General features: G+C 35.4%; 2 protein-coding genes across 5 annotated transcripts; one reads left to right on the top strand and one right to left on the bottom strand.

The window, feature by feature from the left end:
* Positions 1-170: 170 nt before the first annotated feature.
* Positions 171-5,597, bottom strand: LOC104236771 (membrane-anchored ubiquitin-fold protein 3-like). Its single transcript, XM_009790781.2, has 3 exons — positions 4,968-5,597; positions 1,643-1,813; positions 171-615 (listed from the first exon to the last, which is right to left on the bottom strand). The coding sequence occupies exons 1-3, from the start codon at positions 5,095-5,097 to the stop codon at positions 560-562; spliced, it is 357 nt and encodes a 118-aa protein (XP_009789083.1). The 5' UTR covers positions 5,098-5,597; the 3' UTR covers positions 171-559.
* Positions 3,260-4,396, top strand: LOC104236754 (uncharacterized). 4 transcript variants are annotated; one of them, XM_009790767.2, is made up of 2 exons: positions 3,260-3,809; positions 4,371-4,396. In XM_009790767.2, exons 1-2 carry the CDS (start codon positions 3,365-3,367, stop codon positions 4,379-4,381), a joined length of 456 nt encoding a protein of 151 aa, XP_009789069.1. In that variant the 5' UTR covers positions 3,260-3,364; the 3' UTR covers positions 4,382-4,396. The 4 variants fall into 4 exon arrangements, with proteins under 4 accessions (XP_009789069.1, XP_009789075.1, XP_009789051.1 ...); XM_009790773.2 differs by having other exon boundaries at positions 4,374-4,396; XM_009790749.2 differs by having other exon boundaries at positions 3,926-4,388.
* Positions 5,598-19,584: the final 13,987 nt, after the last annotated feature.

Raw genomic sequence — 19,584 nt, forward strand, 5'->3', positions numbered from 1 at the left:
CTACATGGAAATAACAACTATGTCAGTTCCAAACAAGTTGGAATAGGCTATATGAATCTCCATTTTCCATGTTTTTCCAAGCAATATATTGACATAGTCGATTTGATGCCATAGACAATGGAGATTCGATAACAGAAGAAATAGCGTAACAAGGTACAAATGCCTGAATGTGGAATCAAATGAAATCAAACCATCTATGATTTTCAACAGTTCTTTTGTGCTTCTTGTAACAAGTTTGCCCCCCACCCCAACCTGAAAAAGAAAGTAAAACTTTTACATCCTTTCAGAAGTTCCTACACAGCAATGGCACCAATCCCTTTTTGCCTTCTAGATTTCCAAGCTGAAATCTAAAGGTAATACAATGAAAAGAGAAGGAAAAAAGGTAAAAACAAAGAGCTTCAATGATATTTGATCTTCGAATTTTGTCATTTCATATCTTCTTGGATTCCAGTAACGTTCAAGATACTTCTTAAAGCATCCAAAAGTCCCGCTACTGAAAAATCCATGACCTATGGAATATTATTAAACTGGAGTAATTCTTGTTATCTGGTCAAATGGATCACAAGATTGTGCATCCACAGCCACCTTTCTTCAGGGAATCGTCCTGCAGTTTATCTGTGACAAATGCATAAACAATTTATTCAGTATGATTTTGGGGGGGGGGGGGGTGTAAAAAGAATCATAAGAAGGCTGAAAAACAAATGGATCATAGACAATGAACAGATTTTTCTCCTAAACATGTGAAATATAAAACCAGGAAAACAAATCCATGCAAGTCAAGAAGCTCTCAAGTACTTTTCAAAAAGCTTCATGCAGGTTGCGCGTGGGAATGACCCCCAAGTGTATTGACAATTTAGTTAACTGGTTTCGCTGAAGTCCGAGGACCCCCCCAACCCCCGGCGGGAGGTTGTAAGTGAATCAAGGTTGAGAAGTTGAATGCTGTCATCCTCAGCACGTAGACAAGCTAAAAGAATTTATCACCTAATACTTACTCTCTGTCCCAATTCTTTAGGACACGGAGGTTAATAAAGAAATTATGATTTTTGACATAGAATATTCAAAGAAAACCAGAAGTACTGTCGTGCCAAACAAATTGTTACTGTATCCAACAGAACTTGCAACAAGCTATGTCAACGGAAAAATGAGTGTTAAATTAACTAGTTCTAAAAAAGTGTCATCTTTTGGGACGGACAAAGGAAAAGGGCCAAGTAAATTACGAGGGAGGGAGTATTATCTTCTTTATGATGTAAATAAATATATAGCAGTACTGTTAGTCAATAGCTTTTTGATACTTTCAGATAGGATTTGCTTTGCGCATCATGATTTTATATCTTCTATTGCAAGTGAAACAAAAATAGATTTGGATTAAGGAATGTGAAAAAAACAGGAAATGTGATTGAGCTGTTACAGCTAAAGATTTTGACAAAGGAATGTCAAAAACAGGATAAGACAATCTGGGCAGTTATACTAGTTGATGCTTTTGTTATGAGTATCCTCAATGGGACACGAGCTACAGGCGATTAGTGACGGCAGTCCTACTATATTCGTCTACTTCACAAACGAGTACATGATACAATTAAAGCATCTATCTGATACAGTCACCTTGACCTGAGTATTGATAATTACAAAAAGTGTAACTTACCACTGCTTTTTTCATTCATAGGAGGGCGTACAACGACATGCATAGTGATGACACCTCCTGGTACTTCAGCAACTGGAAGTCTGGATTCACCTAGTGTCTTATTGTTCTCAAGTATCCTTCCAGCATTAATAAGCTTCACATCATTTATTGTCTTTGGCCCATAATCTTTATCTGCCAAATTGAGATCTTCTGTTAGCAAAGAGGATCCTAGCTGACTAAACAAGCAGTTAAATTAAGAGCAGCACATTTGTGATTGCAGATTCAAGTTTCTTATAAAACAAAACATTCGAGCAACTGATTAAAAAGCACGGAATATGTTGCTATAAAAAAAAAGGGAGAAGGAAAAAACACCCGTCATCATATTATGTGCTCCTTTTGTAGCTTTTTGAGACAGGTCTTAAAACTAAGGCATAACAGTAACAGATGAACAAATGGTAATGTTCCACCTTATTGTTATTGGAGATTCGGAGCCCTGTGGTTTAGTTAAAATAACAGAAGTAAAACACTTCTCATTTGGATTTAAAAAAAAAGGTGGGATACCGGAAGGATATCCCTCAACTTCCATCAATCTGCAATTATTGGCAAACACGTAATGCAAATACTGATAGAGAAGATCTGGAAATGACAAGACGAATCCAAATTCTAGAGCTAATATTGTCATAGCAAAGCTTAAGACCTTAAAGTTGTTTAAGTTCATTTTCTTAGCAGGTAGTATGCATATATGTACTTAAAGTGGGTACGCCACTTGTGACTTTGGTGCATAAGTTCTAAGGTTCACCAGTGAGACGCAGAAAGCCGTGCAGTGAGAGGGGTGTGGTTGGCTTTTTTCCCTTACTCCTACTCGTAAGTATATCCCGTAAGAGGTCTATAGTGTCTTCTAGGTATTTCAGTATTACTAGTTCCTAGGCACGTGCGTTGCACGCGTATATATTTTACACTTTTACCCATAATAATGATAGCATTTTCAAAAATCTTGGGAATTGATTTGGGGAATGAGTAGTTAATGATAATGGTAAAAAAAAAAAAAGAGTATTTTTCTCTTGGTCAAGTAAAAGTGAAAATATATTTTTAGTATAGTGGACAAGTAAAAGTAAACGGAGGGAGTATTATACGCGTGGGAAGTTAAAGAGCTTAACTTTGTAAAGTGAAGAAATTTAGATACATGAACCTTAATAAATTTTTTGACAAAGCAAATTTAATGTTACTAAACTAACTTTTATAGCTTATATAGTTTTTTATTAATATTGAAGGTATTATTAAATATTAATATATAAATCTTAAGGACATAAAAGTCCAACAATATTCTAGGATTATTTTAGTCTTTCACATTCAACTTTTGATCTTCATGCTTAAATATAGTATGATGTGTGTGTATTTTAAATGCTTCAATAGTCAAAACTTGGACAGCAAGTCTATGGAGTCTGAGGAAGCAAGTTTGACAAACAATTGCTTCCCTGCTTTCATCCTTGCTTGATGCCCAAGTAATTGTTCTTATAAAATGCATGTTAACTCTCAAGTTGGAGAAAACACAATATTTCAGAAACATATTTAATCTCTCTCTCTCTCTCTCATTCATTTCTGCATCTTTGCTCAGCTTCTAAGTTGGAAAACCTCAATTTCCCTGCGTATACTGTTGTCCATATTATCATCCCTCTCGTTGTCAGTTCATATCCAGGCCAAAAGAACCTACTCTCTTTGTTTGGTATTTGAGGGGTCGGCATCATGTCAAATAATGTGAGAGCGCTTGAGTTGCAGAACTCGAAGCCGCCAACTGATTTATCAGTGAACGGAAAAAAGGAATCTGTCCAAATTGTTTCACATGAAAGACCAGAGGCCGGAGAAGATGCTCAACATTTTGACCCACCAACTAATCCAACTGAAAAAAGAGTTGTGGCAAAAAGGCCTCTGCAGATGCCTCAACCACCATCGAGTCGACCTTTACTAAACAGACCCCTCAATGAAAATCAAGGTACTACGGGGAACATCAGAAAGAAGGTCAAAATGGACTTACCAGATTTTGATGGAAAGCTCAATCCAACTATATTTGCTGATTGGCTATCAGCTATGGAGGAATATTTTGACTGGTATGACTTGTCTGATGAGCGGAAGGTTAGATTTGCTAAAATGAAGCTAACTACTCTTGCAAAAGAGGTGGTGAAGTCCACAAGTAAGAATCCTAATGTATTGTAAACTTATTTATCAATGTTGTGAATTAAAAGAGATTTCCTTTCAATAATTCAACTATAGTTGCCACTGATTAAACTTCACATTCTTGTGTAACAGATGTGACAAATATCAAAACATTAAGGCAGACACCAGAATCTTGCAGAATTAATTATAACTGAATTAAACAGGTTACGAATATTCACATAAAAATGGCACATGGAATGAAGGGATATCTCAAAACAATCAGGAGATGTACTCAACCAATAATAGTCAAGAATACGCAACTAAGGGGTAGAAGTATGTAAGATTACCAAAAACAGAATAAACTGATGATCAATATAATAACCGTGGGACAATTGCCTCTGCTATAAATATTCAAGATCAATATAAGGATAGAGGTCTCATACGTGCGTTACTTTTTCCTTAATGGATATGCAGCAGGTCTGTAATGGCGTATTATTTGTCCATGAAACATTGACTTTGCCTCTGCTATAAATATTCAAGATCAATATAAGGATAGAGGTCTCATACGTGCGTTACTTTTTCCTTAATGGATATGCAGCAGGTCTGTAATGGCGTATTATTTGTCCATGAAACATTGACTTTCCAAGCTAAATTCAATAAGAAGATCGTGGTGGCACAAAGGATGAAAAGACGGAACATAAAGAGTGATCAGGTATATTCATTCTCTTAGCAAAAGAAATGGTAAATCGAAAGAAAATCCATGGTCCCACTCCATATATCCCTTGTTTAGAATCTTTCACTTATGATCCAAAATACAAGGTTTAACTTTCCTTAAACGGACAGTTTCATGAGACAAAAACTCCAGTCAATATAACAATCAACTCCGACTATTTCAAAAAATCACAAAGTAATTCATACCACTAACTTTCCCCCTTGGTCCAAGATAGAATAAAAGCAAGAAAATATAAGGACAAGAAACTGCTTATTGTCAATAGAACAAAATATGTTCACTCTGAAATGGAAGCACTAAATTTCAAATTGCTAACTCAAACAACAAAATATCCAACAAGCAAACAAATTATGCACCCAAAGAAAAGGAGCTGGATTTAATTTTTAAAAAAGTACTATTTATTCTTCAATTGAATCAAGCTGCTTTGAATTCACATAATGAGTAAAGTTAAAGAAAATTTACAACCTTTGGGCCACTGTGCAATAATCTTTTCTTTAAGAGTATCAACTCTGGTGTTAGGCATATACTTGTTGGGTCCAATATCACTGCCATCAGCAAGCCTGAATTTGATCTCAATTAACTCTTTTGCAGCCATCTCTCTAAATCAATCTCTCACAACGATCAAATATAATCCCCACTTCAAAGAACAATCATGAGGTCAAAAATTCCAAGAAAATCCAACAAATCAAATGCTTAGATTATTAAAAGACTCAATTTTGGCCAAGACCCACTACAAACTTCTCACAACCAGACCCAAATCCAAGAAAATATCAATAATAAACTTTTTGATTCACCCCCTTTTTTCAAAATCTAGAAAAAACCCAAATAGCAATTCACTAAAAAGATTGCAACAAAGTGATTGATTTCAGAAAAGGAGCAGATTTTATGGGAAAAAGTTTCAAGAAATGAATATTTGGAAAATGAAGAATAGAGTGAAAAGAAGATGAATGAATCAAAACCAAGGCGTCAGCTGAAAGAGTGAGAAACTTGTTTGTTTCGTTGGTGCTATATATAAATTGATTGATGTCGAAAGAAAGATAGAAAATGAAGAAGAATCAAATTGGAAAGTTTAAAATGTAAGATTATTTAACTAATGATTTGGAAAGCGAAACTTCTTACTTCGTCAGTTCCCTTTTGGGCATCCAGTAAAATTCACTTACAAGCCGACGCATCCCAGAAATGGGTTAATTACCATCAGATCCTTTGGGTTTTAGATTTTGCATTACTAACCCTTTCTCCAAGTATTTCTTACATTTCCAAAGAATTAAGAACACCATTTGAGTAGGAAGGTATGATACTCCTATTTTTTAGTAAGATTAAGAATACATAAATGTTGTCAATAATTATTTTACCACAATAATAACAAGATTTTTTTAATTAATTATAGTTCTAAGCATTGTAATTTAACTTGACACCATCATTAAGTATAGCCAGTTGATGATATACTTAAAATAACCGAATATCTCAAATATTTTTTTTTATTTTATATAAAATAGCAAGTCAAAATGGAATTCTTTTTATTATCATTTTAATTTTAATTATTATTAGGGTAGTCTGCCTAGATTACAGCCCTCTAGGGTGCGATCTTTTTCAAAATCTTATATGAACGCGAGATACTTTGTGCACCAAACTACTCTTTGAAAAGTGGAACATTAAATATAGTATTGTCCGATAACAATGTATCTTTTTAATTTATTTTACTCCTTACAACTCTTGAGCAAAATAGTAGAGCAAATATTAATAACAAAATAAAAAAACCTTTCGCCTCATTAATATCTCTATGTTAAATTGTTAATATTCTAGTGATCCACCTTTGAGACTAGCACAAAACAATCGGTAAGGCTCTTCTACTCAAATATTCAATATCCCTCTGCATCTAACTGGATCAAAGATACGTCATAATAGATTATATGATGGTCTCTGAAGTTCACTCATATTAAATTATGGATTATTATACTATTAGAAATTTATGAAAATTCTCACTCTCCTTATTCAGTTATGGTTCATATTTCTTGCCTGTCTATTTTTTTGAAAGATATTCAAAGATTGGATAAATTCTATTTCTTTTGGCATCTGAATTAGGTGAAAATCTCTAAAACTTCTCTAGAAATGATCCATTAGTTCACAAATTGCCTAAATGAAGTCAATTCAAACGTGGGATGTGATTTGGTATTAAAGATTTCGCATAAAAAGTTGATAAAATTCGTAGATGTGAATTCAATTTTGATTTTAAAAGAATATGAAAAACTATTGTACTTTTTAATCATAACAAAGCAATAGAATCTAATAATCAATCTTGCAATGTAATAAGTAGTTTCAAACTCATTTTGGTAAATAAAAGGTAACACAATGAAATGCTAAATTGTTTATAAATGATGTGGACTTACTTATAAAACATTTCTAAACTTTAAAATTTTCTCGAGTTTTTTATTTAAAAGATGAAAGGGTATGGTTTCCTCATCTCAAAAGATTGAGGAGTTAACTAGAAATAAAAGTAAAACTAACTGATCAGGAATATTCAAATGAAATTGATAATGTATACTAGCATACTTGGGCGGCATTTGACAGCTTCCAAATTAGATTCAACAACTCAATACAAAGTTTGGTAAATATAATTACCAAAAAAAAGTTTGGTAAATATAGTACTTAGACAACTAGTTCGTAGTATCTTGATTGACCAAGTTGCCTCCAACGTTGTTCCACTTTTGCCCGCAGCCTTTGAATTTTGTAGCAATAAATATTGTTGTTAAAATAGCACGGTCTAGACAGTTTTCGGACTGGTCATTTAAAAATAATCAGCGTTTGTCAAGTCATTGAAAAATAGTCACTATTTTGCTGCAACAGAAACCGGTCCAGCATAATATACTGGAGTTCGGTGCACCCGTGTATGAACTTCCAGCATATTATGCTGGACCAGTATATTATACTGGAACTCCAGTATATTAGACTGGAGTTCCAATATAATATACTGGAAACTCCAGTATATTATGCTGGAGTATTTTTCCGGATTTTGAACAGTGTTTTCGTTCAGATTTATCTTTACATGAAAAGTGGCTAAATTTTGATTACTTTTGAAACTGTGGCTATTTTTGAATGACCACTTATAAATCTGACTATTTTTGAATTTCTCCCAATATTGTTTTGGGTTTTAGTATTGATGTCAACTGAAATTGAGATTCGGGCCGAAAAGTCTTATATTAAGGATAAAGTGCCATCTATTAATGGTAATTACGCACTCCTTCTGTCTCATAATATGTTCCATGGTTACTAAAAATAGTTGTCTCAAATTATTTGTCATTTTAGAAGTTCAAGACAAAATGATTATATTTTTACTTTTTTATCATTAATAATCAATTGCATTCACATTTAGTAAAAAATATGGATAATGTCATTGATAGAGATGACACATAAATTGAGAAATTATTTAATAAGGGTAAAGTAGTCAAAAACTATTCTTTCTTAAGGGGTGTGCACAAGAGAATTACGACACATATTATGAGACGGAGGGACTACTTAGGACTCAAACTCCGGAGCCACGATTTTCGATAAGGGATGTCAAAATATAAAAGTAGACATACGAAAAAAATCATGGAGAGTCAACAAATAATACATGTATTTACCTGTAAAATAGTACAATTGAAATTATACGTGGTTTCTAGACAAATGAATTAACTTGATCCTGGAATAATAAGATAATTGAAGATATATGTAACACTTAGCCTTGATATGAAGATGAAATAACAGAAATAAAAATTCCGTAGCGAAGCCTCCGGGAGCAACAGTAATAAGAACAAAAAACAAGAAGATAAAATTGTATAGAGCTTTAATTTGAATAGATTGTAGTATCAGTTTACCAGAAAATTCGTCTCTCACAATGATAACAGAGCTCGCTATTTATAGCTAGCGAACGAGGTCCTAGGATTGTGCCATTCTTTAATGTCAATTATGAGGGACATTGATGAAGATATAACGGTGAGCATAAATGCCAAATTTCTTGTAAGGACAGTGTACTTAATGCAGTGGAATACTCATTAATGCCACCAGACGGAGAATATTTATTGTCTCTTTATGAATGTCATTCCTTCCGGTATTAAATGGGATAATTGTCTTCGGTTCCACATGTCATTCCTTTAAATGACCACCTGACATGACATATTTTACCCTATACAATATGGGGTTGTTTGGTAGGGTGTAAAATAATAGTGCGGAATAAGGTGTATTAGTAATGCAGAGATTAGTAATGCATGAGTTATGCAGATATTATTTCTTATCTATTATTTGGTGTGGTGTATTAAAAATTATAATGCATTGCATAATTTTTAAGAACTAGTTATTTACAAAGATGTCCTCCATATTATCTAGCTTTAAGGGGCTTTACGGATAATTTTATCTTTAACCATACTAATGCATGCATTAATAGCCTTGGTATTACTAATGTCATGTTTTTCTATGCATTACTTATACATAGGATAATACCAAGTATAATGTATAACTAATGCAAGTATTAGTTATACACATGTTGAAAAAATATACCAGACAAAGTATTAGTAATGCACAAAGCTAATGCTTGCATTATTTTTCCTAATACCTCCTATCAAACGACCCCATATATTAAGAAAAATTACCTACCAATACAATGCATTTTTTTTAGCAAAAAGGAGTCAATTGACACCCCTTGCTATAAGGTGGCTCTGTTATTGCTCGAACTCGAAACCTCCAATTAAGATTATAAGAGTGCTCATCGCTCTACTATAACTTTTGTTGGTGTAATGCTAAATATTTAAAAGTGGGGTTTGAACAAGTCTAACCATCCCAGAGTGTACCTTTGACTTGCAACCAAACGGTTCCTTATAGTAATTATTTTTAAGTAACATATTTGGTGCTAGTTCAAAACTTAGTTATCTAAGCAACATTACTTACAGTGATACAAATAGAATATATTTCCAAAAGTACATTTTCGAAAAGTACTTTTGGAAAAATACTTCTCAAAATAAGCAGATTTTTTCAGCTTGGCCAACAGACTATTAGTAAGTGTAGATTTTTGGGAATCCAGTAGCTTCTGTACATACCATATATATGTATTAAAAATATTCACTAAAATCTATAAATATTGGGTGTGAACTCAATTATTTACTATATATTTACTTGAGGTTGTATTAGGAACCCATAAACTTCAAATCCTGGATCCGCCTACGTCTATATCCATATGTAATTAGGTTCATCAATTTTTATCACTTAAACTACGTCTCATTGACACATTCAAATTGATTGAAGTCTACCAATTAGTTAATGTTTTTGGGATAAATGTACAATTTTACACAATACTCTTTAGGGAGTGTTTGTTACTATTTTTCAATTTTTCTATGTTATCCCCATGAACTCATTTTCCTTCAATTAAAAGAAATATTTCCCTATCAAAAGAAGGAAAAATATTTTTCAAAACTTTTTTTCAACCTTCTTCACCTTATTCTCCGTCCCCACCAACCCATCCCTGCCCACCCATCCATCCCACCCTCAAACCACCCCTACCACCCAACTCTTACTCTCCACCCACCCTAACCTCGCCCACCACCCACCCTAAATAAAAATACTTTCTTTTCATGTTGTAAATAGAATACTTTTTTTTTATTTCAACAAAATGAGTATATTATTTTAATAATGTAGAAAAAGTATTTTTTTTTTCTCATTTCAACAAAACAAATACATTTTTTTCATGATGTAGAAAAAGTATTTTTTTTATTTCAACAAAATGAGTATTTTCTTTTTATGATGTAGAAAAGTGTTTCCTTTCATTTCAACAAATAAAGTATTTTCTTTTCCTGAGATAGAAAAAGTATTTTTTTTCAATAAAACGAGTACTTTCTTTTCATGACATAGAAAAGGTATTTTCTTTCATTTCAACAAAGCGTATATTTTCTTTTCATGATGTAGAAAAAGTATTTTCTTCCTTTTCAACAAATTACATTTTTTTTCCTGAAATAGAAAAAGTATTTTTTTCCAACAAAACGAGTACTTTCTTTTTGTGATGTAGAAAAAAATATTTTCTTTCATTTTAATAAAAAGAGTACTTTTTTATGATGTAGAATTTTTTTTTTTTCATTACAACGAAATAATTATTTTCTTTTCATGATGTAGAAAAAATATTTTCTTTCATTCAACAATGAGTAAATTCTTTTCATGTTGTAGAAAGAATACTTTCTTTTTCAACAAAAAAAGTATTTTCTTTTTAGTTGTCAAGCTCAAATTTCCACCTTGTTCTTGGATAAAAACGTAAAGTAACACATTAGTTCCTTTGGATTTGTGTAGATTTTGAAAAGAATAATTAAATTCTTAAAGAAAATAGAGTCCCGTAGGAAAAAGGGGGGAGGAGGATGTCACACCTCCTTTTTCACACCCCGCAAAAGGTATAAGGGAGTTTTTCCAACTAAAGTGACAATCGAAACTGGATTACATATTTTATTTAAAAATCAGAGTCGCCACTTGGGATAATTTATAGTGTCCCAAGTCATCAGTTTAGAATCCCGAATCGAGGAAGTTGACTCTTATTTACGGTCTGCGAACACAGAAATCCGGGTAAGGAATTTTGTTAATCCGGGAGAAGGTGTTAGGCATTCCCGGGTTCCGTGGTTTTAGCACGGTCGCTTTGATCATACTTGGCTTAATCAAATTGTCTAATTACTTATTTTAGAACCTATGTGCATTTGCCCTTTTTTTTAATTAAGAAGTTATCTTGAAAACAGGTCACGCGTACGTGTACCCATTTTGTTTGGTGCGTCAGAAATCATGTCACGCGAACGTGTCCACAATTAATAACGCTTTATTACTATTAAGAAAGTTTGGCCGAAGTTACGCGAATGCATACTCCGGTTTTGTTTTTAGAAATCGTAATCATGTCACGCGAACGTGTCCACAATCACAATGATATATTAAACGGGCCTAGAGCAACTGCGAGCATTCGTTATTTTTGCATCTAAGTCATAATATTAAAACGAGGGCCATGAATGATTAAATTGTGGATAACGCACCTCGAACGATATGAACTAAGTTAAATTAGCGGCCTAGTAGCAACACTTTTATATTAAGAAAGTTTGATCGAAGTTGCGCGAACACATATCCCGAATTGATATTTAGAATCGTAATTATGTTACGCAAACGCATACACAATTACGATGGTATTTTAAACGCGCGTAAAGGCCTTTCTACGAATATTCATTCTAATATCTAATCAATATATTTGTGAGGGTCATAGGTGATTTAGTTAAAATGGCACATCTCAATCTATTTAATTACGCCTAAAGGATATCCTTATTTGTAAATGACTTGAACTTAGTAAATGACTATTAGTAAGAAAGTGGGGATGTTGGACCTTTAATTAATTAGGGCCAATTTCGGTTTGTGCTTAGACTCAACAAATTATTAAAAGGGAAAAACTGGGCTCATAAACAAGCCCAAGTTATTGCAGAATCGGCAGGAATAAATGGGCTAATGGGGATTGGGCTTGAACAAACCAAACGGAAGAAATGGAAGATCGGCCTAACTGATTTGGCTGGTTTGATTGGGCCAACGTTGAGCCTACCCCTTTCCAAATGAATTTTCAGTAAAGAAAAAGCGTTTTCATTGTTCAACATATAGAAACTTTAAAAAAAGTTGAAGCTGATGAGCCTAACATGGATCAAGATCGAGTCCCCAAAGACCACAATAGAACACATTTCGAATACAATTCCCAGCGGACACCTGATATGGGCAAGGTTGGCCCAATAGCCTTTAACATAAGAGAACCTTCACCATTAAGGCCCTTTTAGGCTTAGCTCTTTCCTAACTCACTTATAATAAAATAATACATCAGTTTCACCATTAGAGGTACATGGATGTTTAGATTATGAGCCAACCTTTAATGGCTTGGTATCAATAGTAACAACATGGCCAATTTACATATGCAAACCAATCTTAACCAAAGCATAAAATGATTCAGCACCTATTAAATACTAATACGTACTCATCATATACTAACCTAGCTTTAAATAATATTAACACTTAACATGACTCAATCGAAAGTATTCGTTCATACAGCTAACACATAATCTCAAGTAGACAGTCCTTAGATATTACAGATCTCCAGCACAACGAAATTATTTCACCACGCATGAAACACCAAACCAATTCTATTTTTTAACCTAAACATTGTGACTGAATGATATAGAGCATCAGTTCTAAATAGATTTAAACAGATGGAAAGAAACTACATGTCAAATAAAGAAACAAATAGGACATTAAACCATAAAATCCTAGAGTTTCCAACTTCACATCAAATAGTTTATTCTTCATTATTTTGCATTTTTAGGGCCTATGATGGTACATGGATACAACAACAAAGAAAGAAAGTCTTGAACTCAGTTAAGATGAATGAACGACATCAAGCTAAGCAACAAGGAGCATCAGTAATAATCGAAACCAAAACTTCAAAAACCAGCCATATTTCAGCTTAGTAACCCATAAATTCCACGAAAATTTCTAAGTTCTTCACCAAAGGAAAATCATAGAACAGTTCGAGCCAAATTTCAGTGGATGTAATGCAGAAACTTTGTATTTTTTCTAGGGTTTTTCATCTGTTTTTGGGAGTGGAAAAAAGGTTCTATATATAGCCCTAAAGACTGCCATGTGCTGAAAAAGGATGAGAGAATTATTTCCTTCAGCCACAAGCATCTTTTAACAAACTTGGATAGCTGGCTTTTACTCATTGGTTTCAGCATTTAAGCTTAACCAAATGAGGCCAGCTACCCTCTATTCTAGAACCTTCTAGCTGAGTTTTTATCCTATTATATTTACCCACCATTCAAATAAACCCCTGAAGTCTTCCTTTTGTCCAATTGAACCCTAAAAATGTCTACTGATTTACAAATTAAAGCAAACACACAAGCAGGCCAATTGTCATGGCCAAATGGCCTGAGACAAACCCAAATCAGGGTTAGATGGCTAAAATCAGGCCCAAACCCAATGCAACCTGGGCCTCAGTTGATCAAGCCCCCTTGGCAAACCCAAAACTCAAAATCAAAATAAAATTGTGCAAATTAAACTAGCAGAACCAGTCAACTAACAACTAAATTCAATTAGACTAACCTAAACCAGATTATAATTAATCCTAACTATGCTAAAAAAAGAACTAAAAATTACTTTATCACGCAAATAGAACCATTGAAGAAAACACAACTAACAAATGGAATATGGAAATAACAGTGGTGAATCCAATTGTTACTTAAAAAAGGGCGAAAAAGATGAGATTTTGTCTTGTTTAACTCAGAAGAACAAAGATAAAGAAGTTGAAGGGAACTGACGGATTTTGGCTGGACTCTGGCAAACTTTGTCCAAATCCGATATCCTTCGAATGACTTAAAATACCGTCAATCGATTGCTCTTGTTGATAGCAATCTATTAACGTTAGATTTAGGTCAAGACGAGTTGGGAAAGTGCGAGAATCAGAGAAGAACAAGGAAATTAGGGTTTTCCCTTTTTGGGGTTTCAAATCTGAAATTACATGATTTCGGCTAGGATTTAACGAAAACTAACGATGAATTTGGGAAGAAGGGGGGATGAGGATTGCATGGGATAATTTTAGGGTTGATTGGGTCATGCCGACGACCAGTGGGGGTTTGGGAATTTGGGGCGGCTAGGGTTCTCTAAGGTTTGGGTAAGGAGAATGAAGGAGGTTCGAAATGAGGGGGGGGGGAGACCGTTTAGGACAGTTATATGCTAAGTAAACACCCAGTTCCGAGCCGTTGGATCACAATGATCCAACGGTTGTGATAAAGGGAATAGAAACGGGGTCGTTTTGTTTAATAGGAAGGGTTGCACCGGGTAGGCTAAATTTGGGCCTGGATTTGGGGCGGGTTTGGTGTATAAGTCAGCCCAATTTCAAAACTATACTAAACCTTTTCCAATTCCTTTTCTTCTTCTCTTTTTTCTTTTTGTTTTCTTTTTCTTCCTTTAATTAATAAAAATCCTAAATTAAACCCTAAATTAATCTAAGTTATAAAATTAAACTAATTATCTTTTTTAATATTTACAAAAATTAATTACTCCTAGTTTGAAAGAGGAAATTACTAATCTAAAATTAAAAAGCTAAAAATGCAAAAGTAATCCAATTTTTGTGATTTTTATTTTTAAATAAAGCAAAATAATTCACGAATTAACCTTAACAATGTAAAAATGAAGCCTAAATGTAATGCATGGTATTTTTGGCATTTTCCTGATTTTAACGAAAAATAAACATGCACAGAAATGCAAACAATTAGCACAAATTCCCACAAAATCCTATAAAATTGTAAAAAATGGCAAAAATTGTTTTTATTGTATTTTATGGGAGTAATTTCTATAGGGCAAAAATCACGTGCTCACAGCTGCCCCTCTTTGCTCGGAAACACGAAGAATTTTTGTGCAAAGATAAAGTGAGCGGATACGAGAGATTTTTGCCCATTTGAATACTCCATGAGAAGCATTTTTGAAAGATCTGACCGCACCCTGCTTCCGAGGTTGCCTACATATCCTTGGCTATAAAGGAATCAAGTCAGTATAGTTTGAGAGGTTTCGGTAGCTGGGACGACCAGGAAGCTGTGATTTTACTGTTGCTGCTACTGCTACTGTTACTGCTACTGCTTGCTGAACTCCTTATTAAACCAAGACAAAATAAAATCAGCTAGACTAAATTATGATCTATGAATTATAAGAATCATATCTTCAAACTTGATCTTGCAGTTTCTGCTGCTCTGCTGACTTGTACTCTCCAGGTGATCTTCCTTTGTTGCTGACTTGAATTGAATTCTGAAGTGAATTCCCTTATTTTCCAGGTGGCACCTGATTGCCAACATTTGAACTGTATTCCCCTGTTCTCCAGTTGGGCGCCTGATTACCAAAACTTGAATTGTATTCCCTTTTTTTACTTTAAACTATTTTCCCTTGTAATTTGTGCTATCTTCCTTTGAAACTTGAACTACTTTCCTTGTTCTCTAGGTGGGTGCCTGATTGCCAAAACTTGAACTGTACTCCCTTGCTCTCCAGGTGGGTGCCTGATTGCCAAAAGTTTAACTGTATTCCCTTGCTCTCCAGGTGGGCGCCTGATTGCCAAAACCTGAACTGTATTTCCTTGCTCTCCAGGTGGGCGCCTGTTTGCCAAAAGTTTAACTGTATTCCCTTGTTCTCCAGGTAGGCGCCTGATTGCCAAAACTTTAACTGTATTCCCTTGCTCTTCAGGTGGGCGCCTGATTGCTAAAACTTTTAACCGTATTCCCTTGCTCTCCAGGTGGGTGCTTGATTGCCAAAACCTTAACTGTATTCCCTTGCTCTCCAGGTGGGCGCCTAATTGCCAAAACTTTAACTGTATTTCCTTGCTCTCTAGGTGGGCGCCTGGTTGCCAAAACTTGAACTGCTTTTCCTTGAAATTTGACATGTTTTCTCTTGTTCTCCAGGTGGCGCCTGATTTCCAACACCTGCACTGCTTTTATTTGAAACTTGACTTGCTTTCCCTTGTTCTCCAGGTGGGCGCCTGATTTCCAACACTGAATTATTTTTTCCTCGAAACTTGCACTGCTTTTCCTAGAAACTTAAACTGTTTTCCCTTGTTCTCCAAGTGGGTGCCTGATTCCCAACACTTGCGCATATTTTTTCTTGAGACTTGAACTACTTCTCCTTGTTCTCCAGGTGGGCGCCTGATTGCGAACACTTGTACTGTTTTTCCTTGAGACTTGAACTGCTTCTCCTTTGTTCTCCAGGTGGGCTCCTGATTGCTGAACTTGAACCGTTTTCCTTTGATCATTGTTGCTTTCCCTTTGTTCTCCAGGTGGGTGCCTGATTACCAACATTTGAGTTGTATTCCTTTCCTTTGAAACTTAAATTGTTTTCCCTTGTTTTCGAGGTGGGCGCCTGATTGCAGACACTCGAACCATCTTCTCTTGCTTACTTGGAACTATTTTCCCTAGAAACTTGCACCATTTTCCCTTGCTCTCCATGTGGACACCTGATTGCTAAACTTGCACTATTTTCCTTTGAAACTTGAGTTGTTCTCCCTTGTTCTCCAGGTGGGCGCCTGATTGCTGAGCTTGACCCGCTTTCCTTTGAACTTGTGCCGTCTTCCCTTATTCTCCAGGTGGGCACCTGATTGATGAACTTGACCCGCTTTCCTTTGAACTTGTGTCGTTTTCCCTTGTTCTCCAGGTGGGCACCTGATTACTAAACCTGAACTGCTTTCTATGGAGAATGCTTTTCTTTTGAACTGTCTTCCCTTATTCTCTAGGTGGGGCCTGATTGCTGAACTTGAATTGTCCTCTATTCTTAAAACTCATGTTGTCTTCCCTTGTTCTCCAAGTGGGCACCTGATTTCAACAAAATAGACAAAACAAAAGAATTTTTCTGCCCCAATTTGATATTGGGAACATCTGTGAGTGTTAAGCGATTCTTGTTATAAATTCTAAACTAAATTCCTTTATCCCGAAATTTCAAACCAAGCCTCATCTCAAAAGTGAAGAACTTAAATGCTGAATTATACTTCCAAAAGTAGACCTCTCGTCAGACCTTGTCATTTGCGAAGGTCTCGAAACTTACTAAATCCTGTTATCCAAGAGGGTATTGAAACTTATGCCGAACCTGTTTGGCACCTACTTCCCTCACGGAGGGTTTCTCCGGAACAAATGAAATTTCCTGCCCCTGTTTCAATCAAAAGAAAAATCTTGTCAGTTTGAAAATGCGGTAGTTAGTTTGCGGCATTCCTGCTGACGGTGGCCCTTTCACTGCCATGCTTTGCTTTGACTGGCTGCCTTGAACTGGCCAAGAATTGTTTGCCTTTCTGACTAAATTTCGTCCACATGACTCTGAATGACCCGAGTGTTCTACACCCAACCCGCTGTTTTACATTTCTGTCCTTCCCATTTGAACCTCTGTATCTTCCACAAAATTCACAAACCACTCGACTGCTTGAACTCTCGTTAACCCATTATTTTTCACTTTTGCATCATGTTATTTCTGGTATGCTTTGGCCGCACTTTTCTTTGTGCAATTCGAAAGTTGGTAGTAAGCTTTGAAATCCTTTCTTTTTGCTTAGCAGGACTAACATTGAAAAAACCTTAGAGGAGTAGACCCAAAAGGAAATGAAATACAATGACTTCTAGAGTTATGAATAGAGAAGAGAAATCAAAACAAAAGACTGTTTGAGGAAGTAAAGAAAAGGGGACTTATTTGAGTGAGGTTGCTGGCATCAATGATCATGACATGCACTTCAGATTAGTCATCCTAATCCATTCATCAATCCTCTTCTAGACTTCACATTTATGCCCGGGGCTCCCATAATCTGATTCTTTTGCGAAGTCAACAACCTTGTTCGGCTTGCGGTGCCTTGAATGGGTTTTCACCAGCAAACCTCTCTAATTTATTCATCTCTCAACTCACCATCACCTTACGGTGCCTGTGAGGGTTTTCACCAATAAGACTTTTTTTTTTAATTTCTCTCAACTTTCCGTCGCCTTACGGTGCCCGTGAGGGTTTTCACCAATAAGACTCTCTCATTTTCATTTTTCCTGCTTACAACGAAGTGTTGCCCCTGATATGAATCACACCTCTACTTGCTCGACTTGACATCTCTCGAAGGCTAATCGGAAGGTATTTCTTTGGACCGTAATTTGGGCTTTTGGATAGGGTTAGAAAGAAAGGATTTCACAAAGGCTCAAAACAGCTTGAATGAGTTCAAAATTACAACTTTTGGAATCAGATCTCTTACAACAACTACAACTTTTGCCCCAGTTTCTTTGCTTGGGGGACTTTTGAATTTTTATTTTGATGGGACCGAACTATGATGCTGCCTACGTATCCTTAAAAGAATTCAGATCGAACGTAGTTCATGTCACAGGAATTGCTTTGTTGTTGTTACTTCCCTCTTCTCTTTTTCTTTCTCTCTTTTTCCTTTTCTTTTCTCTTTTTCTTTCTTTTCTCTTTTTTTTTTCTTTTTCCTCTTTTTTTTCACTCTTTTCCATTCTTCTCTTTCTCTTTTCTCTTTTTCTTATTTACTTACCTTTTGCGTTCATGTTTCTAAATTTTGCCACTGTTCCAAAAAAGGGGTATGAAAGGAAATAAGTAAGGCTCAAAGGGGTATCAAAGGATAAAGTGTTTAGATAGCAGAATAAAATGCCTTCGTCATTCCAATCTTCAAAATATGCCAAGTACAAACAACAATTAGACAAACCAAAGAAATCATACATAATATCTTTTGACTGCATCAAAACTAATAGCCATATCCACACATTTTCCTTCTATATCTGTTAAATATAAAGCACCATTAGACAACACTCTTGTTACAATGAACGACTCCTACCAATTTGGGTTGAACTTGCCTTTCGTTTCAGCTTGATATAGAAGGATGTGTTTCAATACTTGCAGACCCACTTCAAATTTCCGCGGACGTACCTTCTTGTTGTATGCTCTTTCTTTTCTCTTTTGATACAACTGGCCATGACACACTACTGCCAATCTTTTCTCATCAATCAAACTCAATTGCTCCAAACAGGTTTTGACCCACTCATCATCATCAATTTCGGCCTCAGCAACAATCCGAGGGGATGAGATTTCAACTTCTGCAGGTATCACTGCTTCAGTGCCATATACCAACAGATAAGGAGTTGCACCTACTGAAGTGTGATAACCCAACAGAGCAAAGGGCAACTTCTCATGCCATTGCCTGAAACCTTGCACCATTTTCCGAAGTATCTTCTTTATGTTCTTGTTGGCTGCCTCGACTGCTCCATTCGCCTTGGGGCGGTATCGGGTGGAATTGTGATGCGTAATCTTAAATTGTTGACATACCTCTTTCATCAGATGACTGTTAAGATTAACACCATTATCTGTGATGATTACCTTTGGGATTCCGAACCGACAAATGATATTTGAATGAAAAAAATCGACCACTGCCTTTTTGGTCACATATTTGAAAGTTTTAGCTTCAACCCACTTAGTGAAATAATCAATGGCCACTAGAATGAACCTGTGCCCATTGGATGCTGCTGGCTCAATTGGTCCGATGACATCCATACCCCAAGCAACAAAGGGC

The sequence above is a fragment of the Nicotiana sylvestris genome, chromosome 4, assembly GCF_000393655.2.
Source record: "Nicotiana sylvestris chromosome 4, ASM39365v2, whole genome shotgun sequence".
Lineage (NCBI taxonomy): Eukaryota > Viridiplantae > Streptophyta > Magnoliopsida > Solanales > Solanaceae > Nicotiana > Nicotiana sylvestris.

Excerpts from the sequence above, each read along its gene's own strand:
- LOC104236754 (XM_009790749.2), top strand. The coding sequence starts at position 3,365 with ATGTCAAATAATGTGAGAGCGCTTGAGTTGCAGAACTCGAAGCCGCCA. Across the intron at positions 3,810-3,925 it reads AGAGGTGGTGAAGTCCACAA|ATGTGACAAATATCAAAACA; the intron begins GTAAGAATCCTA and ends CTTGTGTAACAG.
- LOC104236771 (XM_009790781.2), bottom strand. The coding sequence starts at position 5,097 with ATGGCTGCAAAAGAGTTAATTGAGATCAAATTCAGGCTTGCTGATGGC. Across the intron at positions 1,814-4,967 it reads TATTGCACAGTGGCCCAAAG|ATAAAGATTATGGGCCAAAG; the intron begins GTTGTAAATTTT and ends TCAATTTGGCAG. Across the intron at positions 616-1,642 it reads TATGAATGAAAAAAGCAGTG|ATAAACTGCAGGACGATTCC; the intron begins GTAAGTTACACT and ends CATTTGTCACAG.